Source organism: Xyrauchen texanus, chromosome 23 (assembly GCF_025860055.1).
Source record: "Xyrauchen texanus isolate HMW12.3.18 chromosome 23, RBS_HiC_50CHRs, whole genome shotgun sequence".
Taxonomy (NCBI): Eukaryota; Metazoa; Chordata; class Actinopteri; order Cypriniformes; family Catostomidae; genus Xyrauchen; species Xyrauchen texanus.
In genome coordinates, this window is record NC_068298.1 from 17101235 (window position 1) to 17114685 (window position 13451).

The 13451-nt window shown below is 41.6% G+C and overlaps 1 protein-coding gene across 8 annotated transcripts in view; it reads right to left on the reverse strand.

Moving 5' to 3' along the window:
• The window catches only part of LOC127663102 (ensconsin-like), an 85689-nt gene that overhangs the window by 29781 nt on the left and 42457 nt on the right, over positions 1 to 13451 (reverse strand). For 5 of the 8 annotated variants that reach the window (XM_052154548.1, XM_052154545.1, XM_052154544.1 and 2 more), the window contains exons 3-6: positions 7409 to 7489; positions 6016 to 6179; positions 1428 to 1536; positions 984 to 1082 (exon numbers count right to left, since the gene is read on the reverse strand). In XM_052154548.1, coding sequence (XP_052010508.1) covers positions 984 to 1082; positions 1428 to 1536; positions 6016 to 6179; positions 7409 to 7489 — 453 coding nt within the window. The remainder of the gene's footprint in view (positions 1 to 983; positions 1083 to 1427; positions 1537 to 6015; positions 6180 to 7408; positions 7490 to 13451) is intronic. The other 3 variants (XM_052154546.1, XM_052154547.1, XM_052154543.1) reach the window with 1 other exon arrangement.

Consider the following 13451-nt stretch of genomic DNA (forward strand, 5'->3'; position numbering starts at 1 on the left):
ATGCAATTAATCGTGATTAATTAATCGGGACACCATGTAATTAATTCAATTAAAACTTTGAATCGATTAACAGCCCTAATAAAAATATTCGTTCAAGAAAGCAGACTTCTGCACCTTTGCATAGTCAAAATCGGTGCACAATCCACAAAGAAGAGGTCTGTTTTCATTCCAGCTCAAAAATTTGCTATATCGGCCACCACATCGGTAATTGTTGAATTTTCACACTGTAAAATCGGTAACAGTCTCAAAAATCTCAAATCGGTCGGGCTCTAGTTTTTTAGAGAAAGCAGTTTTTTTTTTTTGCCATTCTTGACCTAATTTTGACCTTAAGACATACCAGTCTATTGCATACTGTGGAAACACACACACAAAAAAAAAAACACAAAGACAATGTTAAGCTTCATTTAACAAATCAAATAGCTTTCAACTGTGTTTGATATAATGACAAGTGATTTTCTAGAACCAAATTAGCAATTTAGCATGATTAAGATTAAGCATGATGACTTTTTTCAAATAGTGATGGTGCTGTTTTTTATATCAATAATGTCCTGACTATACTTTGTGATCAGTTGAATGCCACTTTGGTGAATTAAGGTACCAATTTCCTTCCGAAACAGCAAAATCTGTACATCATTCCAAACTTTTGGCCTCCAGTTTATTTATATTTATAAAGGGATGAGTCATCAGTGTTTTGTAACCTTTTAAGCAAATGTTCTAACTACTAGACCATAGTGAACCCAGTTAAAATGGGAAGGCATAAGAGCCATTACATCTGGATAAAAAAGGTGAAAACTAAATAAATGAGTAAAACTAGTGATAGCACCCTCAACCATCATTTAAAGCAACATGCATCCCAGGAAACTGGTTAGATGCTTTGTAGAGAAAACAAGGCGTGTGGTGAACAGCCCCAGTCAATTTTAGTGCATGGACGAGCAAAGGTAGTTTGTGCTAAGTCACGTCGTGGGTAGGCAAAAATTACAAACCACTTTGTGATGTCTGTCTCCCGGGCAGCTTGGAGACTGGAGAGGCAGGGGAGACTACTATAGCAATTGGGAAAGAGGTGGAGCAGCTATCACTCTGTCCTGTGGGACGGGCAGGGACAGACAGGTCGCTATTGAAAATGGAATCTCTCTCCATGGAGGGAGAGTGAGGTGGAAAAATACAGCTGACAACGTGACATTTTCATCCCTATGAAATATTGTGCAGTCTAGCACAACCACAGGACATAGAGACAACTACTTCAACACCAAAACAAAGTTTGTTCAGCAGAGTTGAGTATTCACAGATTTATTCATCATACCAGCAAACAGCGGCATGTAGGGTTCTTTGTCAAACAGTGATTATGGGCTGTTTATTTTTTGAATGAAAGCTGTTGAGTCTATCATTAGGTGGATTTGATGTTTTTGGCTTTAAATACCACCCCTTACCCTTTTTATTGTCAGAATCTGGAAGTCCACCCCAGGACCATCTCTTCGGTCTCTGCTCTACTCGATGATTTCGCTCCAGGGTGCGCCTCATCACTGCCTCATAGTGCTCCTACACGCACGCACGCACGCACACACACGCACGCACGCACGCACACAGTCTTTGTTAAACAAATAAAGCCATCAAACAATCTGAGCTGTGTGGCAGTGAAGTGTGGTGAGGGTGTAAACACTAAAACAAAGACTGTTATTCCTGTCCCCGATTCCTGTTTTTTGTTAGATACAGAACAAAGCACACATGTCTCCTGTTGTCCTGCTGCAAGACTAACAACAAATGAATTTGTTAATGATGCAGGACATTCAAATAATTATCATAATATTTTTCTTATAGTCTATTATGGAGAAGGCAATAAGTCTGGCCATATAAACACTGGACATCTGTTTTCTTTGGGATAAATCTTTATTTTTTTTTTTAAATTATTTTATTCAAGGCCATTGCACACCAAACGCGAATTTTTGCAGCAATTTCTTGGCACAATTAACATTTTGAATAGAAAAAAAGTATTATATTATAATATACACTCACTTAAAGGATTATTAGGAACACCTGTTCAATTTCTCATTAATGCAATTATCTAATCAACCAATCACATGGCAGTTGCTTCAATGCATTTAGGGGTGTGGTCCTGGTCAAGACAATCTCCTGAACTCCAAACTGAATGTCAGAATGGGAAAGAAAGGTGATTTAAGCAATTTTGAGCGTGGCATGGTTGTTGGTGCCAGACGGGCCGGTCTGAGTATTTCACAGTATCTGCTCAGTTACTGGGATTTTCACGCACAACCATTTCTAGGGTTTACAAAGAATTGTGTGAAAAGGGAAAAACATCCAGTATGCGGCAGTCCTGTGGGCGAAAATGCCTTGTTGATGCTAGAGGTCAGAGGAGAATGGGCCGACTGTTTCAAGCTGATAGAAGAGCAACTTTGCCTGAAATAACCACTCGTTACAACCGAGGTATGCAGCAAAGCATTTGTGAAGCCACAACACGCACAACCTTGAGGCGGATGGGCTACAACAGCAGAAGACCCCACCGGGTACCACTCATCTCCACTACAAATAGGAAAAAGAGGCTACAATTTGCAAGAGCTCACCAAAATTGGACAGATGAAGACTGGAAAAATGTTGCCTGGTCTGATGCGTCTCGATTTCTGTTGAGACATTCAGATGGTCTCAGAATTTGGCGTAAACAGAATGAGAACATGGATCCATCATGCCTTGTTACCACTGTGCAGGCTGGTGGTGGTGTAACGTGTGGGGGATGTTTTCTTGGCACACTTTAGGCCCCTTAGTGCCAATTGGGCATCGTTTAAATGCCACGGCCTACCTGAGCATTGTTTCTGACCATGTCCATCCCTTTATGGCCACCATGTACCCATCCTCTGATGGCTACTTCCAGCAGGATAATGCACCATGTCACAAAGCTCGAATCATTTCATATTGGTTTCTTGAACATGTCAATGAGTTCACTGTACTAAAATGGCCCCCACAGTCACCAGATCTCAACCCAATAGAGCATCTTTGGGATGTGGTGGAACGGGAGCTTTGTGCCCTGGATGTGCATCCCACAAATCTCCATCAACTGCAAGATGCTATCCTATCAATATGGGCCAACATTTCTAAAGAATGCTTTCAGCACCTTGTTGAATCAATGCCATGTAGAATTAAGGCAGTTCTGAAGGCGAAAGGGGGTCAAACACAGTATTAGTATGGTGTTCCTAATAATCCTTTAGGTGAGTGTATATCATGCCATATTTACCTTTTTTAACAAACAACTTTACGGTTAATTTTTTTCTTTTTTTTGTGCTAAATATTAATACTATTACTTTGACTTGCAGAGAACTGCAGTGTATACAGTATACTTTGTGTATTCAAAATGCCTCCGTCCACCAAAAACGTGATGTCTCAACAATATTGTTATTGTGGTGTTATTGTTAATAGTCATTTACAGTTTTAAAGTATCTAATAATGGGTCAGACTGAAGATGGGTTTTGGTGGGAGAGATCAGTGTTTTATTGCTTATTAAAGAGACTTGGAGTGCATAACTGTCGTCACATTTAAGGGTTTTGAACAAATGTGTAACAAGTAGATGTACACAGCAAAAAGATACAATTAAATTTATTTTAACAGTCATTGTGAGTGAGTGTGCATTACACAGTGATTTTAAACAAATGTACTTAACACAAGTATATACAGTATAAGTGGCAGTGGCAAATAATATAGTTTTAACAGGTAATATAATTTTTTTTTACAATTGGTTCTTTCTAATCACCCCTCAGACTGTGTGTAATACTGCAAGTTAACTTGTCCAGCAGGTGAACTGAAATAGTTTGTAAAAGTGTCTCAACAGTTTTCTCTAGTTGAGCAAATTAACAACACACTAGGGCTACAACTAACGATTATTTTGATAATCGATTAATCTTCTATTATTTCTATGATTAATCAGATACAAATTAAATTGTATTTCCTGTATATAATTCAAATGTGATTTTTTTCAAAAAACTGAAATGATAAAGGGCATAAGGTTTTGGTTTGCGTCACATTACTGAATTAATGACTCTATACTCTCACAAAACATTGAACAAAGCCTGAATCATCAGAAGTTAAGTTTAAATGTATTAATATTATTACTTACATTATTACATACAGGACATATGCGAAACTGATCCTTTACTTGTAAAACTTAACGAAAAATGCTCATCATTAAAGAGTAAAATGGTCCATCTGGGATGGAGTGAGACTAAAAATCAGCCCAGCAGAGGGCAATAGTGACACAAGATTCTGCCCTCACATAAAATCAGACATTACATGATGTGGCATTATCAGGACCCTTAGCATTATTATGCATTATATACAGTTTAATATAGTACAATCATCTGTAAAAGCAGTACAGATTCACTCTCACGCTTGAAAAGACTTATCCCAGTGCTCACTGTAATACATGTGCTTACATGAGCAGGAGAAAACACTTTAAAAACCGGCACACCTTGACTGCTGACTTCAGTCTGATATCCATGAAAGCTGCACAATTGATTACATTGAAACTGAAAATTGTGGTATGATGTTGGACAGTTTAATCAAAATGATTGTGCTCCCTTTCTCTATTGCGATCGTTTTGATTGATGCTGATGCACGCACTTGCTTGCTCATTAAAGTTTAACGGAGACTCGCTTGTTGTAAGAACAAACTGTTTTGCGAAATACGTGGCTGATTAGAACTCATAACATGTTTACATTTTAATGCTGTTTTCTATGTTTTATAATGAAAGTGATGCGCTGAGAGAAACAACTCTCGTGCTTCAAACAGCTCAAGCACTCTGTAAACGCACCAGACGCAGCAACCATTCCACATTAAACTATAGGCTTATTATAATCTTCTTTGAAGTGTTAATAAAGTGCTCTCGTGCGCTGGACAAATTGGGTCGTGTTTTTTCCGCTACAACTTGTCTCCATTGTTTTTCAAACAAGTTTCATAATGCAACACATTTTTAATGATCTGTGAAGTGACGTCAATGAGGCTTCTCCGTGCTTACCGCAAATATCCAACTAATCGATAATGAAATTCATTGTCGATGATTTCCATTAATGATAATTAACGATTAGTTGCTGCAGCCCTACAACACACTCGTCATCGCTACTGCAGCTTGAAGAGAATCATTTTTCTTTTTTCGATCTGCTCGCTATAGAACTTGTTTGCTTGTAAACTTGTCGTTCTTCTCATCAGTGATGTTTGAAGGGCAAACCAACTGATAAGGACTTTACAGCATCTACCTTAAAGTCGTGAATGTGTTAACGGTGATCATTCACGTTCAGTCGCTTTCTATGTGCAAGGGCCATTTGTTGGCAATTCACCTTTGGTGTGCAAAGGCCTTTAGAGAAAACATTTTAGGTGTAAGAAAACGTATAAAATATCTAACACATGAGCTCTGTTCAAAAACTAGTGAGCTGTGTACCTAGATAGCATTTTAAGGAATCACAGGCAAGACTGTTCCAAATGGTAGTCACCAGTGTAATGTTTTAGGATATTATTGGACAAATACTACAGCATCACATGAATTCTTCAGAGAATCCCTTAATGACTTGAAATAATACGGCAACATCAAACTTTATTGGAATCAATTGCAAGCCTCAATTGTTACTGCTTTTGTTAAGCGTTCCAAATTGGTCACTTATGAGGTTCCATTTCAGTAAGAATGTTGTAGTAAAAGCGAGGCAGCTCACCATGTTTAGGAAAAGAGCTATTTTGACAAATGTAAGTGAATATAAACAAGCAATTTGCAGAAAAGCCAATGCGAGACTTGAACAAATAGGTTAGTAACATGCACAAAAACAAGCCCCTACCCGATTTTGTGAGGGACAAATAAACAATATATGTGGCCATTAACTTGGTCTTTAGCATGGCTTAAGTTATTATACTCTGTGTGTTGGATTATAGTCTTTAGGAAAAGCCCCTTTAGCATTTAAATTTTGCTGTTGGGGGTTCAAAGTCTAAGACCCTTTACATTGACAAAACAGAAGAAACAACCAGACAGTTTACCTTTTCTTCCTCTAATTTCTGTTTCCGCTTATCCTCCACTGCTGCTCTCCTCTGTTCCTCCTTCCTGCGCTGCTCCTCCAGCTTCTTTTGTCTCTCCTCCATCTGTCGCTCAATCTGCAACTGGGCCTTGCGCTCTCGCGCTAGGAGTTGGGACTCACGCACCGCTAAATGAACCACACAAGATGTAAGATAAGCATGTGTGAGTTTGTATGTTGTCATTCTAGGGCTGAATGAAACGAGGAAAAGTGTTAAATGCAATTAGTTGTTGGATAATGCGATTACTGATTTAGATGGTTTCAGAAGCAAGACAGAAAGTTGAAGTAACCAAAGAAAGCTGATAAAATGTGTTAAAAAAAATTGTTCTTAGTCTTTCTGTACTGTGACAGGGCAGCTCAGACACAGAGGCCAGATGAGTACAAATTGAATGTAATCACAGATGCAGTTTATTGTGCAACCAAAAGCCCAATAATAACCAGAAAAAAAAAACATTTAGTGAATAACCTGGGACTTTTATTTATTAATAAGCCCGAAATACACTAAGGAAACACAAAGTGTACTCTTACAATCACTTACAATATAAGCACTATAAAGTGGACTTTTTCATATAACAAAATGAGCAGTAATTAATCAACAGAATCTGTGATCGCATGTCATAAATGTCTGGTATTCCGGTAATGTAGTATTATTAAAACAGACTTTTCTATCCTTTCTCTAGCAAAAAAAACTCAGTTGTGAATATGTATCTTCACACGAAACATCACACCTTGCACCAAGTTTGTTGTTGTGTGCAGCTAGCATATCTCAACAGAAAGGTTGAACAGCGATGGAAGACACACTGGTGTGCACCTATGTCCACTGGCATGGTACAAATCCACTCAACACCGCTTAAAAGGCTACATGTCTGCAAAATGTACAGCGAATGTGGTTGTCTATGAATGCTTTCAATACACTGTCAATAAAATTATAATTTATGCATTATTTCAGTTGGAAAAATGCAAACTTCATTCTCGAATGGCCAAAGAATGCAAATGTGTCAATTGAATTCTTGCAAACCAAGCCACAGCTAATTAAAATTAAAGCATGCAAACTGCATTTGAAATCTGAATTAAATCCAGTAACATGCAACAATGTAATTCAAGTACTTAATACACCACAAACTCAATCACTATCAGCAGATTTTCATATTTCGAAGACAGCATTTTTTGACTCTCAATTACATAATGTTGAGCTTTTCTGGACCTTTCTCTGTTCCGCTCTGTGAAACTCACATTTAAGCATGTTGCTCAGATTAAAAATGGCTACAAATCTCCATGCCAGTGAATGTGTATGGTAATTACGTTTGTGAGATGCAACTATTAGAGTGTTTACTCTAGTAAAATATTTGTTTTTTCACCTTGTTGCTTTTCCTGCTCTTCTCTTCTCTCTTTGGCCACTCTGAGTTTGTCGTCTATCCTCAGGGCTGCCCCATCAATGACTGAGAACACAAACACACATCATAACACTATGTTACACTGTAAGCATGTCATGTAAAACTGGAACACTTCCTGGGCCATGAAAAGGCTCTCGGCCGTTTTCACCGGTATCCAATATACAGATAATCCTTTCGCATAGTCTTACACGAAGCTCAGGTTTCAGATTCAGATCAGCTCACCACACCTGATATAGTATTAACACTGAGTCACTGTGTCAATGAGGACACTGTAAAGGAAGTGCCATAATGGCCTTACTGAGTGCAGAGGTGGTCATGTGACAACACACTCCTTACAACCAAACCCCAGAAGGATTGCAAAAAACTCTTAAAAATAATTGCACTGCGTGGGTTGACCAATCGCATTTCAGACACACCCACATATACAAATCAAATATTCAAGCTGTATATTCATTTTATTTCCATGGAGCAATAAACATGAGAAATTAGCTAAATTCTTGCTTTTTTGTTTTATAAACAAAACGATAAAAAAAAATAAAAAAAACAAGCATTTTTTTTTTTTGCCTATTTCTTTTAAAATTAAGAACAATTAAATTCAACAATTCAAAGCATAATTTATTTTATGTTTTTTTAATTTTGAAACACTAATGAACACAACGCAACGTACATTGACTAGGGTGTATCGATTCATTCATTTTCTCTATGCATTGATAACTAATCCTGACAATTCATATGAATCGATCTTGAAATATTAATTTTGAAACGAGAATTGTAAGTGTTGGTCAATAATCGATTGAAAATTTTCAAAATCGAATCTCGATTCAGCCAATTGTATACAGTAATTTAGAATATATAAATATGAATTTAGTTACATGTGCAATGTAAATGAGACATGAGATGTGCGGCTTCATTCTCTAGTGCATCCCGGAGCGTGCCCCCCACAGAAGCATGCACTGCACTCTATCACCCTTCACGGGATAACTCCTGCTCTCTGTTCCATCCGTAACTCACTGAAACTATTTCTGAGCAGCTTTCTTAATCTTTCAAGCACCTTATGTCTGATATCTCCTCTGGATGGCCACTATATGAGTAAATAACAGCTTACAATAGTGCTCTTGTCTAGGGATGCACCAATATTTAATTTTGTAATATTTGGATTAGTTTACCGATTCAGGGTCCCCACAGTCATGTAGGAATGTATTGAAACTTATTTTTTAGTACTCGCCGATACCAAGTCCAATACCTGAACTCAATATCAGCAGGTTATTTCAGTTTCATCAACAAAATTGTGTTTAAATAAATAAATTAAAACTTTAAATCAAATGAAAGTATAACAATACATTTTCAACATGAAATTTTATTATTTTTATCATGAAGTGATTTTAAACAGAACCTCACAGCACAATCCTAAACACTGGAGTTAATTTTGTCAAATAAATTGCTGCATAATAGAGCATCACAGATGTGAGATATTATAACGCAGTTACTATTGATTTAATACTTCTACTACTACTATATAGTAGCGATCTATTTCTGTCATACTTTTTTCATTTAAATTGAGCTTTACTTTTTAAGGGTTTCTGTGTTGTTAGACCAAGGAGCTCTGATGTAATGTCAGCAGATTTTCAATCCGGAAAATTCAGTAATTATTAAACCGCAAAAGGCTACAATATAAATATGTAGCCTGTATATGGCTTGTGCTAAAAAGCAAATTAGCACTATGCCTGCTGTCATCTGCTACAAACAGAGCATGCAATGCTCATAATAGTGTTTTCCGTGTATGAATCGAGGATCTGTAAAAGTATGAGCAGTTTGTGTCTCTATGTCTACAACACCAGCTCCACACAAGCACTCACATTTAAAACGCTGCACATGCAAACAATCTATTTATTTGATTGAAGCATAGCGTTTGCTGTTAAATAATCTCACTAAGCCATAACCAGGGCGCTACAGTGAGAGTAATTCACTCGCATTTGCCCTAAAATTAGATTTGTGCGAACCGGAAAAATGATTTACGAGCACAGTGTGCGATTAAAGATTACAAACGTAATACCCCCCCAACCCGCTGCTAATAAAATGCTGAATCGAAAATCAAATCGAATTTCATTATGAATCGATTCAAACTGAATCATTTTAAATGAGCAAAAATAAAATAAAAACAATAGAACTGGCTTCATGTCAACTGAAGATTTTCACTGGAATTACCGTTAATTTTTCTCCTGCATAATCTTGTAGACAACAATAAATGTTCTTAAAAGGCTACACATTTTTTATGTAATTCGTTTCTGTCTACTCCATTTTATAATGAAATGTGTAGTTACAGAAAAAGTGGTTTTGATGCATCCCTAATAAAAACATGTAATAATAATGTAGAATTTGCTCAATTATTCCAAACAAAGCCTAACTTAAAATAATAGTTCTGTTTTCAGTCCAATGTGTCCAGAATTTTCGGTTTCAGCAAAGAATTTTCATTTAGGTGCATCACTAAAGTTTATAATAGCACTTACATTAATTCTTCTGTTAAAATAATTTACTAGCTGTAAATTTGTTTAATTGTTTTTACGATCATTTAAGGGTTTACGGAATTACCTAATCATTGGATATAATATCAAAACTGGATATAACTTTAAACAGAATTAGTTAGCAAGCAATTTTATTACACTAAAATAATGTTAACATATAAACTGCAATCCATTGCTCTCAAATATTTTTCTTCATTTGGAAAATTGTGCCTCCCTGGGAACCAGCACCTTATCGTGGTGGAGAGGTTTGTGTGCCCTTATGATCCTGAAGGTTGTGTTGTCTGGAGCCATGTGCTCCTGGTAGGGTCTCCCAAGGCAAAGTGGTCTCAGGTGAGGGGCCAGACTAAGAATGGTTCACAATGGACTCATGGAAAAAACGGAAAGAGGAGGAGTTACCCTCGTCGGCGAGCGCCTGGTGGCCGGGCTTGTCACGGAGCCCGGCCGGGCACAGCCCGAAGAAGCGACGTGGAACCCCCCTCTACATCCCTTGGGCCCACCACCCATTGGAGGAACCGCAGGAGTCGGGTGCGCTGCCATATGGGCGGCAGTGAAGGCCGTGGGCCTCGACGGACCAGACCCGGGCAGCAATGGCTTGCTCTGGGGACGTGGAATGTCACCTCACTGGGGGGGAAGGAGCCGGAACTAGTGAGGGAGGTGGAGCGTTACCAGTTGGATCTGGTGGGGCTTAAATCGATGCACAGTTTTGGCTCTGGATCCGTACTCCTCGATAGGGGATGGACTCTATTCTTCTCTGGAGTTTCCCAGGGTGTGAGGCGACGGGCGGGTGTGGGGATACTCACGATTCCCTGGCTGAGAGCCACTACGTTGGAGTTTACCCCGGTGGACGAGAGGGTCGCCTCCCTACGCCTACGGGTTGTGGGGGGGAAAACTCTGACTGTTGTCTGTGCATATGCACCGAACAGCAGTTCAGAGTATTCGGCCTTCTTGGAGACCCTGAATGGAGTCTTGAATAGGGCCCCAGTAGGGGACTCCATAGTGATGCTGGGTGACTTCAACGCACACGTGGGAAACGACAGGGACACCTGGAAAGGCGTGATTGGGAGGAACGGCCTCCCTGATCTGAACTCAAGTGGATGTTTGTTATTAGACTTCTGTGCTAGTCATGGATTATCTATAACAAACACCATGTTCGAACATAAGGATGCTCATAAGTGTACGTGGTACCAGAGCACCCTAGGCCGAAGGTCGATGATCGATTTTGTAATCGTGTCGTCAGATCTGAGGCCATATGTTTTGGACACTCGGGTAAAGAGAGGGGCAGAGCTGTCAACCGATCACCATCTGGTGGTGAGTTGGGTCAGGGGGTGAGGAAAGACTCTGGACAGACCTGGGAAGGCCAAGCGAGTAGTGCGGGTGAACTGGGAACGTTTGGAGGAGGTCCCTGTCCGCGAGATCTTCAACTCACACCTCCGGCGGAGCTTTTCAGGCATCCCTGCGGAGGTTGGGGACATTGAACCGGAGTGGGCAATGTTCAAAGCTTCCATTGCCGAAGCCGCGGTGGAAAGCTGCGGCCTCAAGGTTTTAGGTGCCTCAAGGGGTGGTAACCCTCGAACACCGTGGTGGACACTGGTGGTCAGGGAACCCGTCCGACTGAAGAAAGAGGCTTTCCAGGATTTGTTGTCCCGGAGGTCTCCGGAGGCAGTTGCAAGGTACCGACAGGCCCGAAGGGCTGCGGCCTCGGCCGTGAGGGAGGCAAAGCAGTGGGTGTGGGAAAAGTTCGGAGAAGCCATGGAGAAGGACTTTCGGTCCGCACCAAAGTGCTTCTGGAAAACCGTCCGCCACCTTAGGAGGGGAAACGGGAACCATTCAAGCTGTATACAGCAAAGATGGGACGCTGTTGACCTCAACCGAGGAGGTTATTGGGCGGTGGAAGGAACACTTTGAAGAACTCCTAAATCCCAACACGCCCTCTATGGTAGAGGCAGAGCCGGAGGATGATGGGGGATCAGATTCTATTTCCCTGGGGAGGCCACTGAGGTAGTCAAACAACTCCGCAGTGGCAAAGCCCCGGGATTGATGAGATCCGACCAGAAATGCTGAAAGCTTTGGATGTGGAGGGGGTGTCATGGATGACACGCCTCTTCAACATTGTGTGGAAATCTGGGACAGTGCCTAAGGAGTGGCAGAACGGGGTGGTGGTTCCCTCTTCAAAAGGGGGATCAGAGAGTGTGTGCCAACTACAGGGGTATCACACTTCTCAGCCTCCCTGGTAAAGTTTACTCCAAGGTGCTGGAGAGGAGGGTTCGGCCGATTGTCGAACCTCGGATTGAAGAGGAACAATGCGGTTTTCGCCCTGGCCGTGGAACGACGGACCAGATCTTTACTCGCAAGGATCCTGGAGGGGGCCTGGGAGTATGCCCATCCGGTCTACATGTGTTTTGTGGATCTGGAGAAGGCGTATGACCGGGTCCCCCGGAGAGACTGTGGGAGGTGCTGCTGGAGTACGGGGTGGGGGATCCCTTCTTAGGGCGATCCAATCCCTGTACGCCCAAAGCGAGAGCTGTGTCCGGTCCTCGCACGAAGTCGAAGTTCATTCCATGTGGGGGTTGGTCTCCGCCAAGGCTGCGCTTTGTCACCAATCCTGTTTGTGATATTCATGGACAGGATATCGAGGCGTAGTCGGGATGGGGAAGGTGTACGGATCGGTGGGCTGGGGATCTCATCGCTGCTTTTTGCAGATGATGTTGTCTTCATGTCATCATCGGTCCGTGACCTTCAGCTCTCACTGGATCGCTTGGCAGTCGAGTGTGAAGCAGCTGGGATGAGGATTAGCACCTCTAAATCTGAGGCCATGGTTCTCAGCAGGAAACCGATGGAGTGCGTACTCCAGGTAGGGAATGAGGTTTTGCCCCAAGTACCTGGGGGTCTTGTTCACGAGTGAGGGGACAATGGAGCGGGAGGTTGGCCGGAGAATCGGGGCAGCGGGGGCGGTATTGCACTTGCTCTATCGCACCGTTGTCACGAAAAGAGAGCTGAGCCGAAAGGCAAAGCTCTCGATCTACCGGTCAATTTTTGTTCCTACCCTCACCTATGGTCATGAAGGTTGGGTCATGACCGAAAGAACTAGGTCGTGAGTACAAGCGGCCGAAATGGGCTTCCTCAGAAGGGTGGCGGGCTTCTCCCTTAGAGATAGGGTGAGGAGCTCAGTCATCCGTGAGGAGCTCGGAGTAGAGCCGCTGCTCCTTTGCGTTGAAAGGAGTCAGTTGAGGTGGTTTGGGCATCTGGTAAGGATGCCCCTGGCCAGCCTCCCTAGGGAGGTGTTTCAGGCACGCCCAGCTGGGAGGAGGCCTCGGGAAGACCCAGGACTAGGTGGAGAGATTACATCTCCACACTGGCCTGGGAACGCCTCTGGGTCCCCCAGTCAGAGTTGGTTAATGTGGCTCGGGATAGGGAAGTTTGGGGCCCCCTGCTGGAGCAGCTGCCCCCGCGACCCGACTTCGGATAAGCGGTTGAAGATGGATGGA